Source organism: Lichenostomus cassidix, chromosome Z (assembly GCF_008360975.1).
Source record: "Lichenostomus cassidix isolate B80296 chromosome Z, HeHo_3.0, whole genome shotgun sequence".
Classification (NCBI taxonomy): Eukaryota; Metazoa; Chordata; class Aves; order Passeriformes; family Meliphagidae; genus Lichenostomus; species Lichenostomus cassidix.
This window is the reverse complement of record NC_139511.1, coordinates 74,637,281-74,661,091: the sequence shown is the minus strand read 5'-3', so window position 1 is coordinate 74,661,091 and position 23,811 is coordinate 74,637,281. Positions and strand designations below refer to the sequence as shown.

General features: G+C 50.1%; 2 protein-coding genes across 3 annotated transcripts; both read right to left on the bottom strand.

The window, feature by feature from the left end:
• Positions 1-2,323: 2,323 nt before the first annotated feature.
• Positions 2,324-15,048, bottom strand: FECH (ferrochelatase). Its single transcript, XM_085043265.1, has 11 exons — positions 14,961-15,048; positions 12,411-12,516; positions 11,289-11,408; positions 10,790-10,938; positions 7,933-8,067; positions 7,583-7,689; positions 7,292-7,390; positions 7,071-7,178; positions 6,568-6,732; positions 6,111-6,170; positions 2,324-5,844 (listed from the first exon to the last, which is right to left on the bottom strand). The coding sequence occupies exons 1-11, from the start codon at positions 15,007-15,009 to the stop codon at positions 5,710-5,712; spliced, it is 1,233 nt and encodes a 410-aa protein (XP_084899391.1). The 5' UTR covers positions 15,010-15,048; the 3' UTR covers positions 2,324-5,709.
• Positions 15,049-16,875: 1,827 nt separating this feature from the next.
• NARS1 (asparaginyl-tRNA synthetase 1) lies at positions 16,876-23,754 on the bottom strand. 2 transcript variants are annotated; one of them, XM_085043222.1, is made up of 15 exons: positions 23,627-23,754; positions 22,931-23,013; positions 22,680-22,745; positions 22,483-22,575; positions 22,222-22,311; positions 21,983-22,061; positions 21,568-21,638; positions 21,223-21,309; positions 20,160-20,381; positions 19,856-20,055; positions 19,546-19,681; positions 19,279-19,392; positions 18,700-18,831; positions 18,391-18,522; positions 16,876-18,240 (listed from the first exon to the last, which is right to left on the bottom strand). In XM_085043222.1, exons 1-15 carry the CDS (start codon positions 23,667-23,669, stop codon positions 18,109-18,111), a joined length of 1,680 nt encoding a protein of 559 aa, XP_084899348.1. In that variant the 5' UTR covers positions 23,670-23,754; the 3' UTR covers positions 16,876-18,108. The 2 variants fall into 2 exon arrangements, with proteins under 2 accessions (XP_084899348.1, XP_084899349.1); XM_085043223.1 differs by having other exon boundaries at positions 22,931-23,010; positions 23,627-23,719.
• Between the last annotated feature and the right edge of the window lie 57 nt (positions 23,755-23,811).

The following is a 23,811-nucleotide window of genomic DNA, read 5'->3' as shown; positions in this document are numbered from 1 at the left end:
CAGCAATGATAAAAACCAAAGCACTGAAACAGCCCTTCCATCCCAGGGATGCAGGGACACCCCGTGGCAGCCAGGCTGGATGGTGTCCCTGCTCCCCGGAGGGACCACTCACCCTCAAAGCAGGCTGAAGGAGCAGACATCATCCTCCTCCTCCTCCTCCGGCAGTGCTGGGAACGGCAGTGCATCCGTCAGGATGAACTTGACAGTAATGATGTGCCGTGTGGGACCCGCAGTGATCGCGGCACGAGTCCCTCCTGACTGCAGATGAAGTGCTGGCAGCTCTTGTGATCCAAACAACTCTGCACCACTTGAAACCCTGCAAGAATTCCCTCGGGAAACAGCCTGGGAGGCAGCCTGCAGGGAAAGCTGCACACCAACAGCAAGAGTCGGGGTGAGGGAAGTGGATTTCTTTCGGAGAAAAACAGCAGCAGCTTTTCCAATGCCACTGATTTTCAGTACGTGGGATGGAGGTGCTGAAGGAAAACGAGCAGGAGGAAAAAACCTTGGGATGAGCAGTGTGGCAGGACACCACGGTGGGATCATCAGGTGGGAACAGCTGTCACCAATGCCCCCACACACCGAGAACAAGCCAAGACCAGCTCTGCCTGCTCCAAGCTGCACCCACTGGAAGCTGCCTTCAGCCTCTGCACACAGCAAACCTCCGGGAGTGACTCCAGGGTCCAGCTCAGAAAGGGATAATGGCAGGAAGCCATAAGATATTAAACCAGCAGATTAAAACAAACAAGACCACTTTGGGTCATGTTACACAGCCCTTCCCTCCCGCCCGACAGCACAAGAAATCCAAGGCAGTAAAAGACAACCATAGGCCATAATGGCCCAATAGCTCCGGGATAAAAGCGCTGGGGGAGTTGGCTGTGAGGAGCCCAGCCTGGGCACAGAGCCCCCCCGGGCCTCACTGCGAGCATTATCCTTTAAGTGCTCGTTTAAGCTTCCTTGGAAGTGCTGCCCGCTCGCTGGAGAAAGGCAATTAGGCCTCGATTGTGGGTGATGTTCACACGTTATGGATCATCCTTAAAAATGACAGGAGAAGAATGGAGTGCTCTGGATTTCGCATGACAGCTCCCTCTCCATCATTCCGGGAACTGCCAGGCTTCAGTGCCACATCCCTGTGAGCGATGGGATTTGCAGGCAACACCTTTAGTGAATCACAGAATTCCAGACTGGTTTAGGTTGGAAAGGAGCCTAAAGACCATCCAGTTGCACAGCAGGGACACTTTCCACTACATCAGTGCTCCAAGCCCCTCCAGCCTGGTCCTGAACAGCTCCAGGGACGGGAAGGAGCACTTCCTCCTCACTTTGTGGCCTCTGTTGGCCTTTGGGACTCAGATGTCACCGGGCAACAGCTCCTGGAGCAGCCTCTGAGCACAGGGGATCAAAGGCCACACATCTTGGAGATGATGCCTCTCTGGACAGACAATCCATCTCCCTGCACTCATGGAAAGGATGCCCATCAGGCAAGGCCAATGGACCCAAATTAAATTACCTTTTCCTGGCACTCACTGCTGAGCACTAATTTAGCAGGAAGACAAAAGGCAGGTTTCAGACCTGGTTCAAATTTGCAAATCCCTGTGCTCTACGGGCACAAGCAGAATCTGTTCCTCAGGGCTCGAAATGCTGATTTACAAATAAATCCCTTGCCCAGCACACCCCAGCTTGTGCTGCTGGAGACGAATACATCCACACAGGATGAGAGACACAGCACAGGCCATACATGCTTGGGAATTTGGTCAAGGAAACATGAGAAAAAACATGGCCAAGAAGGAGAGCAGGTGGAGGGTGAGCTTTTTGGAAAGGAGGGAAGGAGAAGTGCCTCCACAATGTCAGAGAGTGCTTTGGATTCAAATATGATATTGCTAAAGTTCTGCTGCATTCACACAGCCAAATCCCCTGTCAAAGGTAAAACAGCCAAGCTTGGACTGAGATTCCAGAGGAAAAGAAGGACCATCACTGCTCTCCTTCATTTTTGCCACCTTCCATCCCTCCCACTCTCTCCCCTGTCACAACCCAGTCACAAGAGCTCACTAATGGATCAGCTTAAGTATCCAACAGCTCCAATCCCTGCTCTAGAAAATAATCAATCAAGCACTTAATTTGTAACATCGGCAAGGAGCTGCCCAGAGACAGCTAACAGGGAATGGAATAAATTATCCATCACAGGTGGGATCCCAAACCAGCGCACATCCCTGATTCACTGTCTTCTCCAGCCTCTGTGGGGAGTGTAACTCACCCCAGCCTGACACCAGAGGTGCAGAGAGAACCCAAACACCAGCATAAAGGGCTCTTACAAAGACACATGGCTCCATTATTTCTTCAAAAAAAAACTTTAATTGAAATTGCATCCTTACAGCAAACAACACACAGTAGGATTATCCAAATTTGCTGTGTTACATCAAATGGAAGTCCTTGGTCAATCTGAAATGCATATGTTGGGCTAAAAGCAAGTATCTGTACACATCTGGCTTTAACAAAATCAAAGGAGCTGCACTCTCTTGCAGCTTACACTTCATGGTGATTCCCAGCTCTCTGGGGGTGGTGGAAAGGGAGAATTCACTGAGCTTTTAGGTTCCTAGGGAAACCCTGGCCCCACTGAACTCAGCTGTGCCACCCTCTTCTCCAGGGAAGGGCAGGCCAGCTCAGACACCATCCACACACCTTTTGGTGTCACAGCACCTTTTGGAAGCTTCCACCTTCTCTGAAATGCAGCCAGGACCGAGTGACAGGTTAGAAAGAAACTCGAAAGAGGAAAAACTCACTCAGTAATGAAAACAAGAGCCAAACTGTGGAGTGTGAAAGCAGGAAAAAAACCTCATCCCCACTACTTCCCATTTCTCCCCTCAGGACAACACGGGCTGTTCCTAACCCCTCAATTTCCAGTCAATATCCTCCACAATGCTGGGAGCTCTGCTGGGAAGATCCCCTGCCCAGCTCACTCCTGCAGCCAGGTGCCACCCCAGCTGGGGCAGGGGGACAGTGACCCCGTGCTGTCCCCAAAGCCCCCCACTGCTCCAGCCCAGTCCAAGGGCTCAGCTCTCACCAAAGAAACCTTGGGTTGCAGCACTGCCTCCTGCATCCCTGACTTCCCACTGCCTGCTTTTTGTCAGGGACATACAGCAACACTCGTGGCTGAAGTGCTGCAGAAGTGTCACCGATAAGAGCAATCCAGCTGGATTGCTGTCTGGGCACCAGAGGCTCCCAGCCCCAGTCAGTAGCACCAGAGGTTCCCTGCCTGCCCAAGGGGCACTCAGAACACCCGTGGCGTGGAGTGAGCTGCAAACTCAGCTGGACACAGCACTGAGGAGGCTCAGGAAGGCACCATGGGATTCATCTCTCCTCAGGGCAGAGACTCACCCAACCTGCTGGGCACTGGCAGGAGAGATGAGGAACTCCTCCAAAACCTCTATGAGAACTACCCTTTGACAGCAAGCAGTACCACCAGAGGCAGGCCCCATCTGCTAAAAGCTGGGAAATTAAGTGATTTCTACATGATGGTCTGATGGCAGCAACAGACTAATTATGCCACTTGTGGTTAGAACACTCAAAAATAAATTTTAAGTACCTTTTATTACTGGGGACAAATGTAATGCCTCAGAATCAGTGCCAGCTAGTATTTTCAGGACTCTCTCCAGTATGGAAATGAAAAGCCATCTGTATTTATAGTACCACAAGGTTCATATGAAGTTAACCTTTGCTTTCCACACTTGTAAATGTGGTGGCTGCAGCCTGGACCACCTGAAGGTCCATGTCCCCTCCAGCTGGGGGAAAACAGCAGTGAATAGGAAGATTTGACACACCAGATTGTTTTCCACTGACCCCTAAGTGTCACCCAGAGAAGTGGAGCAGAGAAAGTTCTTTGTCCAACGAGAGACATAAGGCCAGTGTTCCCAGACATACTGGACATTTGTGCTCCTTCATCCTGCCGAGGCAGCGAGCAGAGACCAAGGGTGGAGCAAGAGAGGGGGAAGAGAAGCTTCTGGCTCCCTGCCACTGAAACAGGCACAGGCATGAAGGGTCAAGGAAGACTTCTTTCTGCAAGGGACAGGGTGCTGCAGGAGGTTCTGGCACTGAAGGAATCTCAGTCTGTCTCACCCTGGGAAGCAGGTATGGCAGTGGAGCAAGAACTCTCCAGAGGTATTAGGGATTTATACCACTCCATGGCAGCACTTGGCTCCTGGACTGCTCAACAAAGCATCCATCTGTTCCTTGAGTACCTCATCTTTAATTCTTCCATCCAAACAGAACAGGACAAACCCGACATACCACGAGTGGCCTCTTCTCTCTTTAAATACCCTGTTTTCAAAAGACCAGAGGTCCGGACTGCTCGTGCCTCATTATTACCTGAGCAGACCAACCTGGCCAAGCAGCATGGCATCTGCTTCCCAGCCACCAGCCATTCCCAGGAACCAGCCTGCAGTGCCCAGCTCCTGGCATTTCAGTGCTAAGGACATCAAGTAAACATGTGCCCGAAGGAGGTGCCAGCTGGCCCACCACAGGGATGGCTCAGTGCCATGGGACAGTCACAGCTTAGCTCCTGCCCCCTGTGGCAGGAGGGCCCCTGTGCCTCCAGGGGACACTCAGTGCTGGGGGCCCTGCTGGGTGCTGGCAGCCTGTCAGGAGAGCCCCAGCCCGGGGCTGCCTGTTCTCAGGCATCTGCAATGTGAAACTGTAAATTGCTCCTGACTGATCATCTCTGTTTAAGTAACAGCAATTAAACCAGATCAATCCTACCTATGGCACTCCATAGGTATCCCACAAAACCACAGCACTGTGGCACAGTAGAAAGCACGGAGTGGATCTATAAACCTCCTGGAGAACAAGCCTGACTTTCTAAATTTACTTCACCAAACAGAGAAAGCCCTTTCTAATAAAAATAATAAGAATTTAAAAAGCCATTCTGCTTAACAGATAAGCCAACATGTTTCCACACATGCTCCTGTTAGACTTGAAACAAGCAGTTTCAATGGAGCAAGTTCTCCAGTATCACTCAAGCAGGCGAATTCCTTTCAATTTATGCTCTTCAAATACTTTCCTGCAGATCATGAAAATGTTTTTCTAGAAAATGTAAACAAGTTTTGTGCGTTCTACTATCCCAGCTAAGCTTTCACCGGAAGTTTCTGGCAGGTGAAAACCAGAACAAAACAAAGCCTTATCTTTATGTTCTAAACAACAAAAAGAAAAAAAACCAAAAAACAAAAAAAAAAAAAAGAAAAAGAAAAAAAAAAAGAAGTATATATACACATTATTAAAAAGATTTAGAAGCCACTTGATCTCCAAAGTCTCCAAAGCCAGCTGCAAAGTCCCTCTCAGAAGAGACAACAGACTGTACTGGTCAGACTGCAGCTTAAGCAAGATCAAAATAACTGTACATTTGACCTGACAAGTTAATACACTCTTGACCACCCTGCATACAAATAAATCCCTGCATAGAAATAGAAGCTAATTGTAAAAAAGTTACGTTAGTTTTTCAGTGCATACTGCTGGGCTCATGCTAAGTCCAATCAGGATTGGATGACACGAGATCTCCTCACACCTGACAGGATAAATGCCCTTATTCCCCTACTTTCTACAACTCTCCTCAGACAAAGAAAACAAAAGAAAAACGAAACCAAAGTCAAGTTCACCAGCCTGTGGGAGTGTTGGGAGGGGCTGCTGTCCCTCGGCAGGGCCCAGTGGGAGGCGGCAGCTCCCCTCTCACAGCGGCTGGCTGGTGAAGAACGCCTTGCTCTCCCTGCACACGGGGTTGACGCAGAGCGGGCAGCACAGGGTCAGCTGGCGGGAGCACACCTCGTTGGACTGCAGGTGGGAGCACACCAGGTCTGCCAAGGCCTGCAGGGCAGGGGGGAATGGTCAGAGGGAGCAAATCCAGCGGTGGGATCCCACCCACCCTCACCTGGCACGGGGCTGAGCAACCCTGTGCCCCCCTCTAACAAAACCACACAATAAACCCCTCTGTGCTAGACAGATCAGGTGCACAGAGCTCCATTTCTGCTCTTAAAATACATTAAAACTACCTGAAAACATCCATACCCAGCAGGAAACACAACTGCCTATACAGACACAAACCTACACAGACACTGCAACAAAGCAGATACCTTGGAGAACAGTGGATTTCCATTGAGAGACTCTGCTCTTCTGATGTTTTCAACTCCACACTGAACCAAAAAAAAATGGAGGGAAAAGGTTAAATCTGCTAGATACTGCACTGGGTAGCCTTCAAAATCTTCCTGCTTCATTCAGAAGTTGCCCCAAAATGACAGAATTAAATGCAGTATCATGGGTTTTAGTACAGCAAAAAGAACTATGGGGCAAGGTTTCACTTTGCTGGCAAAAATCAATCATTGTTTTTTAGCAATAATAGTAATGGTTTAAAAATGTAAACCTAGAAAGATGAATTCCCACCTGTTTTTCAGATTAATTTTCAATTTACAGGAAAATAAAGCTCATCCCAAATCACACTGCAGAAAGCAGCTACAAAGCAAATTGGAACCCAGGAGAAGTAACTTCGGAGCAGCACTACCCAAACAGGTACCAAACCCATAAAGAATTCACCTCGTTGGCTAAAACCTGGGAATACTCAATATCCAGTTCATAGAGTGTTTCAATGTGGTCACTTGTAAATGCTATTGGGACCAGCAACATGTTCTTCTTTCCTCGCTGGCACAGTCCTTTAATGGTCTCATCTGTCTGGGGACCAAGCCAAGGCATTGGTCCAACCTGGAACAAAAAAGGGGAAATAAGGGAAAAACACTCATTAAATCATTCTTACAAAGAGCACCCACATTTCCTTAAGCAGGATGACACAGACCAGATTATGGATGGGATGGGATAGAGACAGCTATTTGTATTTCCCTGCTTTAGGTTGTACTTCTCACTTTCTCCACTGAATGTTTAATAAAGACACACTTCCCAACATTAAATCTCAAAGGAACAAAACCTGGGCCAGCCTTGACAAGGATGATTCAAATAACTGCAAATGTAAATAAAGATGTATTTTTTTCAGTTCAATAAAACCCTGCACAAGGTTTACATGCACAGCTTCCCTGAGCACATACCTTGGACTGCCACACGAGCCTGTAAGGGTTGGAGTAGTTGAGCTTCTCCATGACTCTCTGGACAGTAGCTCCCACTTCTTGAGGATATGGATCACCACGGTTCACCACCTGCACCACACACACCCCACACCTCTGTCACCCAGTGAACACCCTGGGGAAGGACCAGATCTGCCTGGCACTTCCACAGCTGTGTCCCCACAGCCTTCCCTGAGGTAACTCACAGACATGGGCAGTGAGTGGGCCGAGAAGAGGATGACCACATCTTTCCTTTTGTCTGGTGGGAAGAGGTTCAGCTCCTTCTGGATGTGATCAGCAAAGCACTGCTCAGAGAAACAAAAACAGAGAGCTGAATTAGGAACACTGGGAGGCATTCCTGCTCTGAGTGACCCAGACAGGCAGCTCCTAAGCTAAAATACACCCTCAAACTGATGCCTTCCAGTTATCCTTCCTCAATACTTTTTCCTGTATTTTAAAAGAAAAAAATATAAACCTTATAGGCTTCAAAGCCATACCTGGATGAGAAGGGGATGTGTGGGCCATCGGTCAATTATGCTCCACTTCATCTTTGGCTTCTCCCCTTTCTCATTATAGTAGCGATAAATGGCATTTAAACTGCTTCCTGAAACAGGGAGAATTAACAGCACAAGTTCAGCCAGGCCATCAGCAACCTGTCAGATTCAAACAGCTTGGCAGCAACCTATTATCATATTTTAAAATGCTACATAATGAAACTGCAGCCATAAATCAGAGCGGAGAGTCTCCAAAGGGAACGATTATATCCAAGATCATACCATGCACCAGCCTGATCAAAGTCCACATGATTTATCCATGTTCACAGCCTCTGCCCTGCTCAGGTGCTCACCTGTGGTGGAGCAGCTGTACTGGGGGTACTGGGTGAAGGCAACAGCCCTCTCGATGCCATCCCTCTCCATCTCCTCGATCGCCTCCTCCGTCAGGGGATGCACGTACCGGAAACCGATGTAGTACTTGTGAGGCGCTGCCAGCCCGAGCACGGGGAGACAAATTGCAGGGAAAAGTGAGAACTCACAGTAGCACATCATTAGTATGTAAAATATACAAGAACAGGCAGGCTGAAACAGCTGAAACAAACTTGCTGATAATTTTCTGGCTGCTTTTCTAAAGCACCGTCTTTCTTTGGTCTGGTGCCTCACTTGGCTGTGATTAGAATCTAAAAGTGACTTACATTACAGTTTGCTTCTGCAGGAACATCACTTGCCTGCTTCTCCTGCATTTAGCAGAGGCATGGTTCCCAGCCTAGAGAGAGCCCTGATGTCTCACTGGGCAAGTCCCGACTTTAAGAATGTAAATGGAAACAAAGTGTCACTACAAGAAGCTAAATGGACACTGATGTCCTCACAGCCCACAGCTCCAGCTGCCTTCCCTGCCCAGCACACCTGCTCCAATGGCACCAAAACCCCAAGGACCAGCACCATTGTCTGGGGCAGGAGAGCAGTGAATCAGGGACACATGCTCTCCCATTCTGGCTTCGGGGGGGTTCATAGAAAGCTTCATAGCTTTAACACCTAATTTTGGAGGCAATGTGATTCTCCCAAAGGGCATCTCAGATTTCTTCATTTTCTAATCTTTTGGGTGTCAGCTTTGGGAGCATGGCTTGGTTAGGGGAAGGGAGGCAGGCAGGGGAGGTTTGCTGTTTTGGTTTTTTAAGTGGAGGACAGAGGTTCTTAGGAGAACAAAAGCAAAGTTTCTTTTTCAGGATTTCCGGGTCACTGGCTCTGAAATAACATTTAGCAGCTTTCTGAAGGAAGCAGATGTCCCGTGCTTGGGCTCCACTCCATACATTTATGCAGGATTCAGAAAACAGGTTTAGCCAGCCCCAGTTCTCTGCAGGAGGCAGGAGAGCTCCCAGCTGGGAGCAGCAGCAGATAATGACCCAACTTGGGGAGCCCTTGAGCCAGTAACCTCATTAACATCTTTGAATAGCATTAAAGACAGAAGTCTGACTAACCACAGCAGGGAGTGTAGGAGTTTAACCTGGGAAAGGACATTCTGGGAAGAAACATGGCCAACCTGGAAACAATACTCTGGCAGTGTCAGGTTTTGTTCAGGACCATGGGCAGCAAAAGAGAGATGATGGTGTCTGGATACTGCCAGGTTAAATAAGAGTGACATCATGTCCTGATTTGGGCTTGGACAGAGCTAGCTCCCTTCCTAGCAGCTGGTACAGTGCTGTGTCTGGATTTAGGATGAGAGCAGTGCTGCTGACACACTGAGGTTTCAGCTGTTGCCCAGACCAGATCAAGGCAAAATGACCCTAAAAGTATTTCTTTTTTTGCCACATGTTTCACCTCCTGCCAGTTACTCATTACGAGGGCTCAGCACTCCCACAGTGCTACCTGTAAGCACACCATACTCCCAAATGCTGTCTGGAAGCACATCCAGCTGTTCCAAGCTATTCTGAAGGAACACAAGTGCTCTGCAAGGTCACTTGGGATGCTGAAGAAAATGGTTGGCAGTGCTCAGCACATTCTGCTGTTAAACTGCAGCAGCTGTCTAGTAAAAAAAGGAGTCTCCAAAGGACTTATCAGGTGGGAGAGGTGCCCAGAGTAGGGTGTGGCTGCACAGAGAGTGGTCACCAAACAAAAGCAAGCAGGAGGGGGACACTGGGAAAAGCAGATAAGCCTTCCAAGCTTTATCTGCAGAACCTGCTGCAAGCCTGACCCTTCAGGGGCTTCTGCTCAAAGAACAATCCTGCCTTAGATGACACAGCAGGTCTCAGGCTCTGACTGCACTTGCAGGGACCACAGCTGGAATTAAGCTAGGGAGTCACATCTGTGGAAAAAAGGATTGCATATCACCAGGATATTCAAGGATTGAATTTCTAGCCAAGCCTGAGGAAGGTGCCACAAAGAGCTACAAAACAGTCCTGCATGAAAGGACATTCACAGAAGCATCTGCACCCATTTCCCATCACACTCATGCTACCAGGTAGCATGGCACAGGCTATCCCATTACCAGTAAGCACTTCTTGCTGGGAGGGAGTGAGGTTCAGAGGGATTCTGTAAACCAGAGAGAGGGAAGGGAGATTGTAGTCATGCTTGAAGCTTTCTCATCATGAAGGACTGGCAAAGAGAGCACTTCCACCCCAATCAAACCGTCCAGCTCTATCTCCTGCTGGGTTCCCAGGCAGGGCTCACTGCTATCACTCAGCCTGGCCCTGCAGTGCTTATCTACAAAGCCTTGTCTCTTCTCCAACTGTCCTCCTTTCAGCACTGAAACAGCTGCTGAGAACACCAGTCTGAACCCCTCCTCCTACACTTGCCTTAGTTGCTCACATGAAATACATTTTCCTTTCTTCCCATCTAAGCCTCAACCACTTGTCTTCAGTGCAGGCTTCCTCAAGCTCAAGCAGGGCTTACAGGGCAAGGTACAATGCCTTGCAGTGGCACACACCAAGGGGGACTCCTGGCACCTGCCTTTGGACACCTGAAAATAACACACTTTATCACAGTCATCTTCCCATGATCACAGGAGAGAGAGAGGTGACTCCCTGAGCCCAGTCTTTGATAACAACATTATGAAGAATTGAATCTCTTCTGCACTATCTTTGCCATGACTTCCCAGCAGGGCTGAGATCCACACAACCCCATAATGAAAACCAGTAAGCCAAAGCTGCTTTGCAAGCAAACAGTTCCAAGACAGAGCAAAAGCAGCCCATAGGAGGCTGAGCAGAGCAGTACCAGTGCGAGGAGACATGCTGTCCAGCAGCTTCACCATGCCCTCTCCCTGCACTGCTGTCCACTTCTTGATGGGGGAGCCGCCGCCGATCCTGCTGTACTGCTCCTGGATTTTCGGGGTGCGGCGCTTGGCGATGAGCGGTGCTAACTTACTGGAGTATTTGAGAGGGATATGTGTTAATAGCACAACCCAAACCACCAGCCCTTCCCCAGAGCTCTGCTGCAGCAGGTTTTCCATGGCAATCTCCGCAAATTACAGCAAACCAGCATGGTTTGTTTGATGTTCCACCACCCTTCCCACACCTCAATCTCCAATTAGAAGAGAACGACCTTGGCACACCTACTTCCAGAGGTTTCTAGCACTGTCTTTTGCACAGACTGCTCACAGGATGAAACAGTCTTAGGAAATGCTGCTCTCTACAGAACGAAAATGTCAGAGCCTAGAGCTCAGACAGCAACACCCAACACCGCCTGTACCACAGGAGATCCCAGTGCTCCTCACTTTTGAGCCGGAAGTGTCATTAGATCTCTGTCCAGGAAGAGACGCAGCAAGAAATCATGGACATCATCCAGTCGCTCTGGGCCTCCCATGTTCAACATCAAGATTCCTGTTTTAGGTTTCCTGTGGAAGCAAGAGATCTGTCAAATCCTAGTGACCTACTGCTTTTATTTTTATTACTATGAGAGAACAACCAGTTTATCCTCCTGCATTTGCCTTCTGCACGGGCAGCTCCTATTCAGAGGCTCCTCCGGCTTATGTAAACACTTGGGCTACCAGCAGGAATGGCCAGACACAAGTATCTACACGATCTTTGCTTTTTAAAAAGTAACCACTTTGTAACACAGATTTTATCTGGAAACACACTGAGAAAGCTTTCTAGAAGCTGCAGGCTCTAAGGGAGGTTTTAAACCAGGCTCCCAGCTGTGGATTCCAACCAAACCAAGGGGCAGCTTTGCCGGAAAAAGATGAGCGACTCACACAAGTCTTCATTACTGTGGGGACACATCTCATCTCCTGCAGCAGTGACAGCAGCAAGGAGCCTTTCTACACATAAATTCATTGCAAGGCCAGTTCAGTTTGGGTTGGGTTTTTCCATAATGGATTTTCTATCCAGGTGCAGGTCTGGCACACTGTTGTATGTATAACATTCCACATGGCACAGTAGCATAGATGGTGATATCAGCATTTACAGAACAGCTGCTGATCACAACTCACACCCAATTTGCTCTCCTCCTTTAAAAAGCCAAAATCTTACAGCAGGGCATTGAGAGGAGCCCAGGCCTGCCCCAGTGGTCCAGGACCTCAGCTTCCATTCCCCTCCTGCTAGGGTGCCTATCAGCAGGCTGCTGAATAAAACTCAGGAAGCAGGAACCAGAACTTTGAATAATCATTAATATTCTTCCATTGCTCCTGCAATGGAAGGTGGGCCCCAGGCTCACCAAGCTCTGCAGGAACAAGGCTGTCCTTGCCCTGTAGAACAGAGAACACGAGGCCGGGTGAGTGCAGCCAGGCAGATAAACAATCTCACACACACAAAGCAGACCCAGCCCCTGTGGGGGAAGCAGGACACGTATCAGGGCGAGGCAGAGGGCACAGAGCCCCCACCCCACCGTGCACACCTACCGCTCCTGGGGCTGGATCTGGGGCTTGGTGCTCTGGGTCACCACGGCGGCCGTGGCTTGGCCTCTCCATCGCACTGGCACCCGCAGCTGGCTGCAGCTCCTCAGCACTGCAGAGAGACAACAGCACTGATAAACATCCACCTCCCTTTCCAGCTCTCCCGGAGCCCCTTTAGCCACGGGAAAGGGCTCTAAGGTCTCCCTGGATCCTCCTCTTTTCCCTCTCTTCTAGACACCCCCAGCTCTCCCAGCCTGGCCAAGAGAGGAGAGGCTCCAGCCCTCGGAGCATCTACATAGCCTCCTCTGGAGTCACTCCAGCAGCTCCATGTCCTTCTTATGTCAAGGGCCCTGCAGCTGAACACAACTAGATTATCTTCAAGGTTCCTCCCAACCTGTTCCATACAATTCCATGCTGGTTACAGCCTGCCTTTTAAAAGGCACACTTCATTCTCCACGGGAATTCATAGTCATTGCATGGTATTCCTTTAGTGCAAAAATAGTGTGAATTGCTCATGATGAAAAAAAAAGGTTAAATTCTGCATGCCCGTCTCTCTGGCAATTGTTTGGTACGACATTTCCCCTGTCAGACCACAGGAGCTCAGCAGCAATTGAGCCCCAATAGCACAGAGCTCCTATTGGGAGCCAACCCACCCGCTGGGAAGAGCATCTCACAGCTCACAGCTCCCTAATAACCTCCTGAACAGATGCTGAACGGCCTCAAAACCTGCTGAAAACAATGGCAACAAAACACATCCTGCAAATCCAGCCTCTTACTCAGGATTACGAGTGCGTAGCTGTGGATGCCTGGCTCTGCACTGATACAAAAGGCTGCACACTAAAGAACTTCAAGCAACACTGATGCCTGAAAAGGTCTTTTCAAATATTTTTATTTTACTTCCAGTTCTTAGGTTGCTACTTTCCGGGGCGCTGACACTGTATGCTAATTATAGAGAGCAACAAAAAGAGAAGTTTCAATGGCTGTGTTGCTCCTTCTACACTGTAACACGTTTGTTCTTCCCCCAGAGGGGCACTGCCCAGGCTCCCCAGGGAATGGTCACAGCCCGAAGGCTGCCAGAGCTCCAGGAGCATTTGGATAATGCTCTCAGGCACAGGGTGGGATTGCTGGGGTGTCTGTGCAGAGCCAGGAGTTGGATCAACGACTGGGAGTCCCTTCCATCTCGGGACATTCTGCAGCTGTCTGATTTAAGGTGAAGTTTACACACCTTTCCATCTGCATCATGGACACAGCACAGAACGGGATGCTCACCGAGCATGATCCCAGCTTGATGGAATATTGGTAAAAGTGTTCTTCCGTATATTTTGGAAGTGGCATTACGGTATTAAACCCTGGAGCAAAAACTGGGGTGGGTAAGCACACAGGTGCCTCTCGGTGGGGACACGAAGCGAGCGCTGCACAGGCAGGGAGGACAGCGGTGACCTGAGCCAGCCCGGAGCGCACTGGTCACACCGCGCCGCACCTGCAGCGAGGAGCTGCGCCGGACAGCGGTGACCTGAGCCAGCCCGGAGCGCACTGGTCACACCGCGCCGCACCTGCAGCGAGGAGCTGCGCCGGACAGCGGTGACCTGAGCCAGCCCGGAGCGCACTGGTCACACCGCGCCGCACCTGCAGCGAGGAGCTGCGCCGGACAGCGGTGACCTGAGCCAGCCCGGAGCGCACTGGTCACACCGCGCCGCACCTGCAGCGAGGAGCTGCGCCGGACAGCGGTGACCTGAGCCAGCCCGGAGCGCACTGGTCACACCGCGCCGCACCTGCAGCGAGGAGCTGCGCCGGACAGCGGTGACCTGAGCCAGCCCGGAGCGCACTGGTCACACCGCGCCGCACCTGCAGCGAGGAGCTGCGCCGGACAGCGGTGACCTGAGCCAGCCCGGAGCGCACTGGTCACACCGCGCCGCACCTGCAGCGAGGAGCTGCGCCGGACAGCAGCCAAGGCCCGCCTGCGCCCTGCGGCCCGCCGGGAGGAGACCCCGTGGCGGGGAGACCCCTGGTGAGATCTGCTCAGGTGAGGAGACCCCGTAGTGAGGAGACCCCTGGTGAGGAGACCCCGTAGTGAGTAGATCCCCTCAGGTGAGGAGACTCCGAGTGTGAGGAGACCTCGAGTGTGAGGGGACCCCGAGTGTGAGGAGACCTCGAGTGTGAGGAGACCTCGAGTGTGAGGAGACCTCGAGTGTGAGGGGACCCCGAGTGTGAGGAGACCCTGCGGGTGAGGAGACCACGCGGTGAGGAGATCCCCTCAGGTAAGGAGACCCCCTCAGGCCACTGGGCGGGAAACAGCCATCATCCTGCCCAGCCCCTCCCGCACGCCCCGGTAAGCCAGTCGGCCCCACGGCCCCCGCGGCGGCAGCCGCAGCAGCCCCGCCGGCCCCAGCGCGGGTCAGCGTTACGAAAGGCGCCTCTCGGGCGTTGTGTAACGCGGTGCCGGCAGTGCCGCCACGCTCCCGCCCGCACAGCGCCCGCGGCGTCCGGGCAGCCCTCAGGCCGCCCACAGCCCCCGGCCTCCCGTTCCCGCCATCGGCACGGCGCCCTCATACTCACGGTGACGTCCGGCAGCGGCGGCGGCAGCAGCCATCTTGGCCGCCCGCATTCCCTCAGACAGCCCCGGCACCGCCCCTCGCGTAGCACCTCCCCGGTACCGCCCCGGTACCGCCCCGGTACCACCCCACACCGCCCCGGTACCACCCCCGGCATCTCCGCGGTACCGCCCCACACAGCCCCGGCACCGCCCCGGTACCACCCCCGGCACCTCCCCGGTACCACCCCCGGCACCTCCCCGGTACCACCCCGGCCCCGCCCCGGTACCGCGCACAGCGGGGACGCTCCGGGGAGAGGCGGCGGCGGGCCCGAGGCGGCTGTCCCGCAAGCGGCGCTGCCCCGGCTCCCCTCCGTAGTCCCTGTGGACTCCCACAGAGCGAGGGCGAGCGATCCCCGGTTCGCACAGTGACGCTCTAAACCGCAAAACGTTTTAAAAGGGCAAAATCTTTTTAAAAGGGTGCTGGGGGACTTTCTCAGCGGGTGTCTCGTGAGAGATGAGGGCTTGACTTGTGCACCCTGTCAGACCCATTGGTCCAGGAGTACAGAGCTCGCCAGGCAACCTCCCTTCCCGGCAGAAATTCAGGCGCTGGTATTCAGACATTGTTAAGGCTTGCCCAGGGTGGTGGTGGAGTCACCATCACCGGAGGTGTTTAGGAGGTATCTGCATCTGGCATCGGGTAATGTGGTTTAGTGGTTTAGGACTTCCAGAGGTAGTGCTGTGTTGGTGTTTAGACTTAATGATTCTATGATAATAATTCTACGATAATGATAATGTTTCTGTAATTTAAACACAACAGAACGAACACCACAGCACCTATCCTGCACATGTGGGTGGCTTGCATCCCGTGTCTCCTCAGCAGCGGTTTTGGGCAGCTCATGGAAGGGCCAAGGGCAGAGCCAGCTCTCAGGGCTGCAGACTGCCAGCACCGTGTTCTCCTCAAAAGGGCCTAACAAAGAGGAGCCAGGTAAGCTTGAACATAGATAAATATAAAATAGTACATGTAAGGAGAGGTAATCTAATCAAAGCAACAGGACAGTCATCCCAAAGCTGCCAGGGGCAAGGCTGAAAAGTCCTGGAGCCAGTGCTGGCAGCCCAGTTTACCAGTACCCAATCCCATTACCAACCTAAATGCATGGAGACACTGTGAAGGGAAATGAAAGTGAGGATGAGAAATCCAAGTTCTCTCATCTGCAGGCTTGTTTTCCCTTTCTAATAAAAATAAACCCAAGTACTCTTGTGATCCAAGCAGTTACAGCATCTTTCCCAGATCCCATCCCACCTCCCTCCACCAGCTGCTGAGGGAATTGCACAGCAGTCTCTGCTAAGTTCCACAGCATCGTTCATCCCAGTCACCTTTTAAGCTCCTTATCTGATCTGCCTCTTCCATGAGCACTTAAGTCCTCAGTCCTTCCTCTAGTAGCTCCCCTGATAAGGAGGCCTTTAACCTTTACAAAGCAGCTCAACCCTGTCAGGTTTAAGGACCGAAAACTCAGCCCAAACAAGTGATGTTTTTCTAGAAGCATCTTTTCCTGACACTTCTCCTTTCTCCTCACTTCAGACACTAGAAGGAAGTATTTTATAAAGTTTTTACCTCATGCCAGAAGTCCAGGCTACTCCCCCCAGCACTGCTGACCCAGCAATATCTTACTAAGAACATTTATTCTCTCTAGGATGTTTCACTGGGCAGCTGAGGTGGTCCCTCAAAACTACAAAAAATCATGCTTTTAGTTAAGGCTAATTGATGGGGATATAGTTTAGATAGGGAAAAAATGCTCATGCCAGTTCTTGGGATATGTGTTTAGTGTACTTGAAAATTCCTTTCCTGGACTTTTGTCCACATCATATTAAGCAATAAACTCCAAGGATTTAGTAAAAGGAACAGGCATTTATGTCAAGTACTGTCTTGCACACCAGCTGCTGTTGCCATAATTTATTGGTTGCTGATTTAGACCAGTTTCTATAACATGCAAGATGAAGAAAACCAATCACTTTTTACAAAAAATATGGATATCCACAGCTCAGCAATTCCAGGAGTGAATGGTAAATCCAGCTCAAGTCTCAATGCATGTGGCAAATGATGCATCTACTGTTTTTTTTTTCCTCTCTGGTAAAAGGAATTGCTTTGTTTATGACTAGAAACCATACAACACATGAAGTATTTCATTATTCCTATTTGATAAGTTGATTACAGCCAAGGAAGCTGCTCAGCTGCAGTAGCACAAGGGAACAGGGAGCTGCTCTATGAACATACCTCAGCATGACATGAGAAAGCACTGCTGGAACTAGTGTTGGCAAATCCAAAGTGTTTCAGTTACCATTCCTTTGGGTCTCAGTCAGTCATTTGTGGTTGGAAACTGTCTTGGTTTGAAAGGAGCAAAAGGCACCACAACTCTCCTGTGCCCAGGAGCCATCAGACACATCCAGCTGGGTGTGCAGGGACCCACAGCAGCGTTTCATCCACAGTTCTTGGGAAAAGGGAGCAAAGCCTGCCTCGCCAGCAGCCTCAGCACTGCTGAGAAATAAATAACCCACAAAAAACCCCAAACCCCCAGGCCAAACCCACCCCTTTCGCAATGGAATTCTGTGCACTGTACTACACACCTTGCTACTGAATCAGCTCAGAGAACCCCCATTAGAATCAGCAGGAACTAAAAATGCACAGTGCTCAACTATTCCCATTTTTATCCTCTGTTCATATCTCTCCATACAATTCTCAGAGGGAACTCTTAGGGAATTTCAAGAGCTTGAACTCCTGACCTCCCCAACAAGAAATCCCAAGAGAAAAGAGATTAAAGCAAATTTAAAAACAAAAAAATCAAATGCCCAGCGTATTTTAAGTCACAGAAATTAAAAGCAGAAGCGTATCTTGGTTTTCAAATGACAACTTATCGGGACCTTTGTTTTGTGATGACTCAAGAGAATAAATGCACCTAAACAATTTTGCTAAGGCTTCTTCCAGCTAATTACTAGTATTTAAAAAAAAAAAAAAAAGACAGTTGGTTTTTTTCCTTTTCACATCCTAAATTGGAATTTGAATTAGCAACAGGTTGCAGGAACTCTTGTTGTCAGACAGGCTGTAGTACAGCAGTGTGTATCGTTCTTTCCCAAGCATAAGCTGCTCAGTTTTCCAGGAGTTTTTCCCAAGGATGGCTAAGGTTTGCAGCGCTGGACAAAGCGTGGATAGAGACAGACATCTCGGATATGGTGTCTGTTCAGAATCCAGGTCAGGAACCGCTCCAATCCCAAACCGTATCCTCCATGAGGGCATGTACCATATTTTCTCTGTGAAATTCAGAGAGGGGATATTACACACTTTCTTCTAATTTATAGCTGCAGTAATACCACCAGAAACAAACTAACCAAGCCTTCCAAGAGGGGAAAATCCCCAGCGCTGGTCTCAGCCAAGCAGCACACACTGTGTGCTGTACTGACCTGATCTGTGTACCAGTAGTAGGGTGTGGGATCGATGCCCTCCCTCTTGTAGCCCTCAAGCAGCTCCTCGCTGTCCCAGATGCGCATGGAGCCCCCGACGATCTCACCCACGTTGGGCATCAGCACATCCACCTGCAAGGCACCACAGCACATCCCCCTTAGAGCAGGGGAGCTCCCACAGCCCAAGCCAGCCACGCCAAGGCACGTGGAACAAAACCTGGCAAGGATTCTCCAAGGATTTTCCTGCAGCACTCATGCCCACTGATATCCCCACTGCTCAAAGCTACCCCAGCAGGTAAAACAACTCACAGACTCGGTGAGGCGCGAGTCATCACTGCAGCGCTGCATGTAGAAAGACTTGATCTCTGCAGGAAACCGGCACAGCAGGATGGGCTCATTAATGGTGTCTGTCATCAGTCTCTCGGGAGCTTCGGGAATATCCTATGGTTAGAGAAGGCTTTATTAACATTCAGCACCACAAGTATTCCCCACATAAGTCCCACATGAATCAGGCATGAAATGAAGACAGTTTCAGACCACATGTGTCCACACTTTCATTCTAATGTACCTAAATTCTTAAACTTATCCCAGAAGAAATACATTTATATATAAAAACACTCATGTTTGGGGTAAAAAAAAATCTGTTCAATTAAAATCTAAGTCTTTCCAATATATCAGACAGAAAACTGGGGGGAAAAAATCCTGGCTATGCTGTGAAGCTCTCTTGAGCTCCTTCAAACATCTGTCACATGCTGGAGAAGTGTGGCCAGGGAACTGATGACAGGTGACAACACAGGTTTTGATTCCAACATTCACCGATACCGGGTCAATTCCCAACACACACCTGCATTCCTACATGACATTACTCCACCTCCCAGTAGGACATACCTCCCCAAACTCATAGTAAGTGCCATCCTCCTTCTTCACATCATGTTCCCTCAGCCACTCGATGGCTTCGGAGTAGTTCATGCGTCGGAAGGGACGTTTAGGGGGCTGGAAACCCTGTGGACGAGAGCAGACAGGTGGAGGAACATCATATTAAAAGGGATACTTTTCTAGGTAATCACCTTGTCCAGACTCAAGCACCACAAAGTAATATGCTGAATAGGAAAGGCTTAAGATCCCATTTTCTTGGCTATTGCCATTGCTGCCTACCGGGTTGAGGTCATACAGTAAGCTCGCTGCAGGTGATTTCAAGACTCTGTCTACAACATCACACACCAAGTTCTCCAGACGGTCCAACAAATCCTCAAAACTTATAAAAGGACATTCAGCTTCAATGTGAGTGTACCTGAAACAGAGTCACACCATTACAAAGTCACATACAAGCAGTACATCTTTAGCTATGAAACAAACTCATAGAAAACCCTACAATCCAAACACACACTTTTGTCCCCCTTTTACTCCCACACTGTAAAGGAAATCAAGCTGTTTAAAAAAATAAAAGGAGGACAACAGTCCATACTCTGCCAAGTGCCTGCGGGTCCTGGACTGCTCAGCTCTGTAGGACTGAGCAATACAAAAGACATCTCCTAGAGCTGGCAGACAGGTCTCCAGGTAGAGCTGGGATGACTGGGTCAAGTATGCCTCTTCACCAAAGTAATCCAGCTTGAACAGGGTGGAGCCTCCTTCCACCTGCGTCTGCACTAAGGTTGGTGGAGTGACCTGTTGGAGAACAGGGCTGTCACTGCTCAAGTGAAGAACTGAGGACATGGATAAGAGTCATGGCATTAGAGCAGTCACTTGCTGACCAGGGAACATGCACTTACTTCATAGTATCCGTTGGCAAAGAAGTGATCCCTGAAGGCCTGCACGACCATGGAGCGCACCTTGAAGATTTTGGACATGTTCTCGCCTCGAATCATCATGTGCCTGTTGTTGAGCTGCACATCAACCTCCGAGTCCTCATTGAGGAGATTGTCAGCCCCTCCTGCTGGGGCCAGGCCAATGAGCTCCCAGTAATCACAGCTCAGCTCGTGGCCTCCCGGAGCCTGCCAGTCAGAGAGAAACAAACACTGGGGAGAATATCCACTGTTTGCCCCTTGGATGTCTTTTTACAAGGGCCTGGAATGATGGGACAAGGGGGAAAGGCTTCCCATGGACAGAGGGTAGGGTTAAATGGGATATTGGGAAGTTCTTCCCAGTGGAGGTGGTGAGGCCCTGGCACAGGCTGTCCAAAGAAACTGTAGCTGCCTCACCCCTGGCAGTGTCCAAGGCCAGGTTGGACGGGGTTTGGAGCAACCTGGGACAGTGGAAGGTGTCTCTGCCCTCGGCAGAGGGTGGCACTGGGTGAGCCTTAAGGTCCTTCCAACCCAACCAGTCTGACTGAGTTCTGCTCTCACCAGCTCCCCCGTGTGGTCACAGCCGCCTTCTGTCCCAGACAAATGGCATTTTTAATTCAACCGCAGCATCTTCAGGGTAGAAATGCAGATTTTCAAAGGCTAACCCACAGATTTTTACCAAAATGCAACACTGTGGGCTCACACAACCTAACCTCGGGTCAATCTCAGTAAAAGAGATCAGGCCAAATTCTTAGCCTCACAAAATAAAAACTGAATAAACCTGTTAGGGAAAATGATGCCATGTCATTTATTTAACATAGTTCTCCACTGCTATACTCAAGGAATCATCTATCAGTGGAAAATCATTTTAGGCAGAAGCAGAACAGTCACACAGTTAACCTGTCTCACACTGAACAGTGGGTGATAGCATAGCTTTGGGAGGTTTGCTCATTCTCCAGCCCCAGTTCCCTCTGATTTTTTCCACCTCTGTGCTTCCCTCAGGACACCAATGACCTGTGAGGAGGAGGAGAAGCTGAAGGAGCTCCTGTACCTGCTTGCCCTGGGGCAGAAGGTTCAGTGTGCCGTACACCACCACGCTGCTCTCCGTGGACAGCACCAGCCCGTTGTAACACTGGCACTGCAGCGAGACAGACAAAGGCACAGGTAAGCCAGTTTTTATTCCTAACCTTGCTACAGCATCTGTAGGAAGTGGATTAGCTCACTCTCACTTCTAAACAGTTCTCACACTGACACACTGCAGTGGTAGGACATAAAATTTAGCAGTAACACAATTGACTCAGTATGTTGAGAAGAACTTAATAACACCTACATAAAAGAACAACAGGTGAGGTATGAACTCTTCAATTAATGACAGAATAGATGCATCACAACTTACCAGCTCATCGGAAAGGACACACTGAAGGAACCCTGTGCCATCCCTCAAGACAATAAACATCAGATTTTTCCCTAGTTAAAAAGAGAAGAAATTTGGTTTCACTAAGCAGGTGCTGGTTAGCTCCTCCCTTGGTAGGATTAGCTTAAAACACAGAACAAGTCTTGAGGAAATTCTGCAGGACCAGCCTCCAAACTGACAATTCTGTACGATTTGAACTAAGAAATGTCTGTATGCCCACACATCAGGGGGAATTGTCAGTGTTGCAGTGACCATAGCAATAAACCAAAGAGGGCACCTAACTGATGATTTAAAAATTTGAGACCAGGTGCTGTCAGACTCATTCTGTGTCCAACATTTGAAGGCTACTGCTCTTGTTCTATCTCCCTGCAGAGGCTCAACAATGCTTGTGCTTTACCTTGCCTCCGCAACCTGTGGATCCAGCCAAAAATCTTTACTCTCTGCCCTCTGTAAGCCTCCAGAGCATTGATCTTCACCTGTCAGGCAGGGAATAAAAGCCATCAAATAGGGGAAGGGTTTACCACCTCTTAGACACAGGGCTCACCCAGACCCCCATATCAGAGCAGCACAAACAATCTCTGTGCTGACCAGATGCCCTAGCACAGGCCATGTGCCAAGGCAAAGGATCATACTCACACATTTGGGCTCTGGAAGACTGGGATCATTCTTGATAACAACCTTCTTGGCTTCCTCCAAGTTCTTCTCTCTTCTCAAGAGATCTTCTGCCTGGTTTGAAAAAAATTAACTTATTAAATAGCTGTAACCAGGCCAGTTGTAAATAACATGTGAAACAATGGCACCAGTGAGAAAAAACGTGCAGCTTTTTTGAAGGGACAGGAATTATGACACTGTAAGGTTTTTAAAAAACAAAGGTGCTCTGTTCTTTCTGCAGCCTACCTCCTTCTTCTCCTTAGCTTCATTCTTCATCTGCTCCCTGTGCCACAGCTTTTTGACATTCTTCATCTGTGATTTGGAAATGATGGCCCATCTCTAAATTCAAGGTGGGAGCAAAAGACAGCAGATTACATTGTGTCCCTTCACATCCCAAAGCAGTAAAATAATTCCCACTAGAAAACCCTTCAATGCCACAGCACCTCGTTTTCTTTTTGGGAATCCACATAAATTGTAGGAAATGGCTCTTTTCCTGCTGTCATCAATGCCTAGAAAGGGGGAGAAAATAACCAAAGTGAACCACAGTCATCCTTACAGAGGTGAGCAGGCACCTAGCTTCTGCTCAGGTTGCAAAAACAGGTATGAAATTCACATTTAAAAATACAAGAGCCATCACTTGCCCCAACTCACATTTCACACTCTTCCAACCAAAGCAGGGGTTTTTCACACTCACCTTCAACACAGTCTTGAAGGGTTTCTTTTGCGTCCCATCACCGGTGGAGTCATTGCCCTCCCGTTCAGACACATACAACTCTTCTGGGATACATGACAAATATGGGCAATTACTCAAAAGAAATCATGAGAAAGAAACTGGACACACACGGATGTGTCCCTGCTCACTGCAGGGGGCTGGATGAGGTGACCTTTAAAAGCCCCTCCAAACCTCCCAACCCAAACCTTTCTATTATACCAGATCTTGATGGTTATAAGCAGTGATAAACCTTCAAAGGCACCACCAGGTCAGTCAGGATAAGAATTATTTCATACATTTCATTTTTAAAAAATCAATCCATGCAGTGTGTTCACTAAAGCCTTAAGGGCTCCCGAGGTACCAAACGCTGCACATCGGGAGCCAAATGTGGTTCCCGGGAACAGCTTTGCGCAGGGAAGCAGGGAGAAGGGCCTGGGGATCAGCCAGGGCAGCGCTCGGCTCGGCCACGGCCGAACCGAAAAGAGAAGCGTAGCGATCCCTGCCGTGCCCAGGGACGGAGCGGCCCGGCGGGCCCGGCGCTGCGGCCGCTCCCGGTGCGAGCCGCGGCTCTGCCGGGCCCAACCCTGCCCGTACGGCCCACCGGAGCACCGGCACAGACCGGGGGTGCGGGGATGAGGGGAATGTCGGGTGCGGGTACCGGGGCTGCCCGGGTCTCACCGAGCGCCAGCGCCGCCGTCCTGCCCAGCACGTCCGCCGCCATGGCCGCGAAGCAGGAACTGCATCACGGGCGTGCTGAGCCAACCCACCGCCGCCTTGCGTCAGCCAACCCGCCCTTCCTTCCCTCCCCTCCCCTTCTCTCCCCTTCCCTTCCGCGCACACGGGGCGGGACACGCCGGGGAATT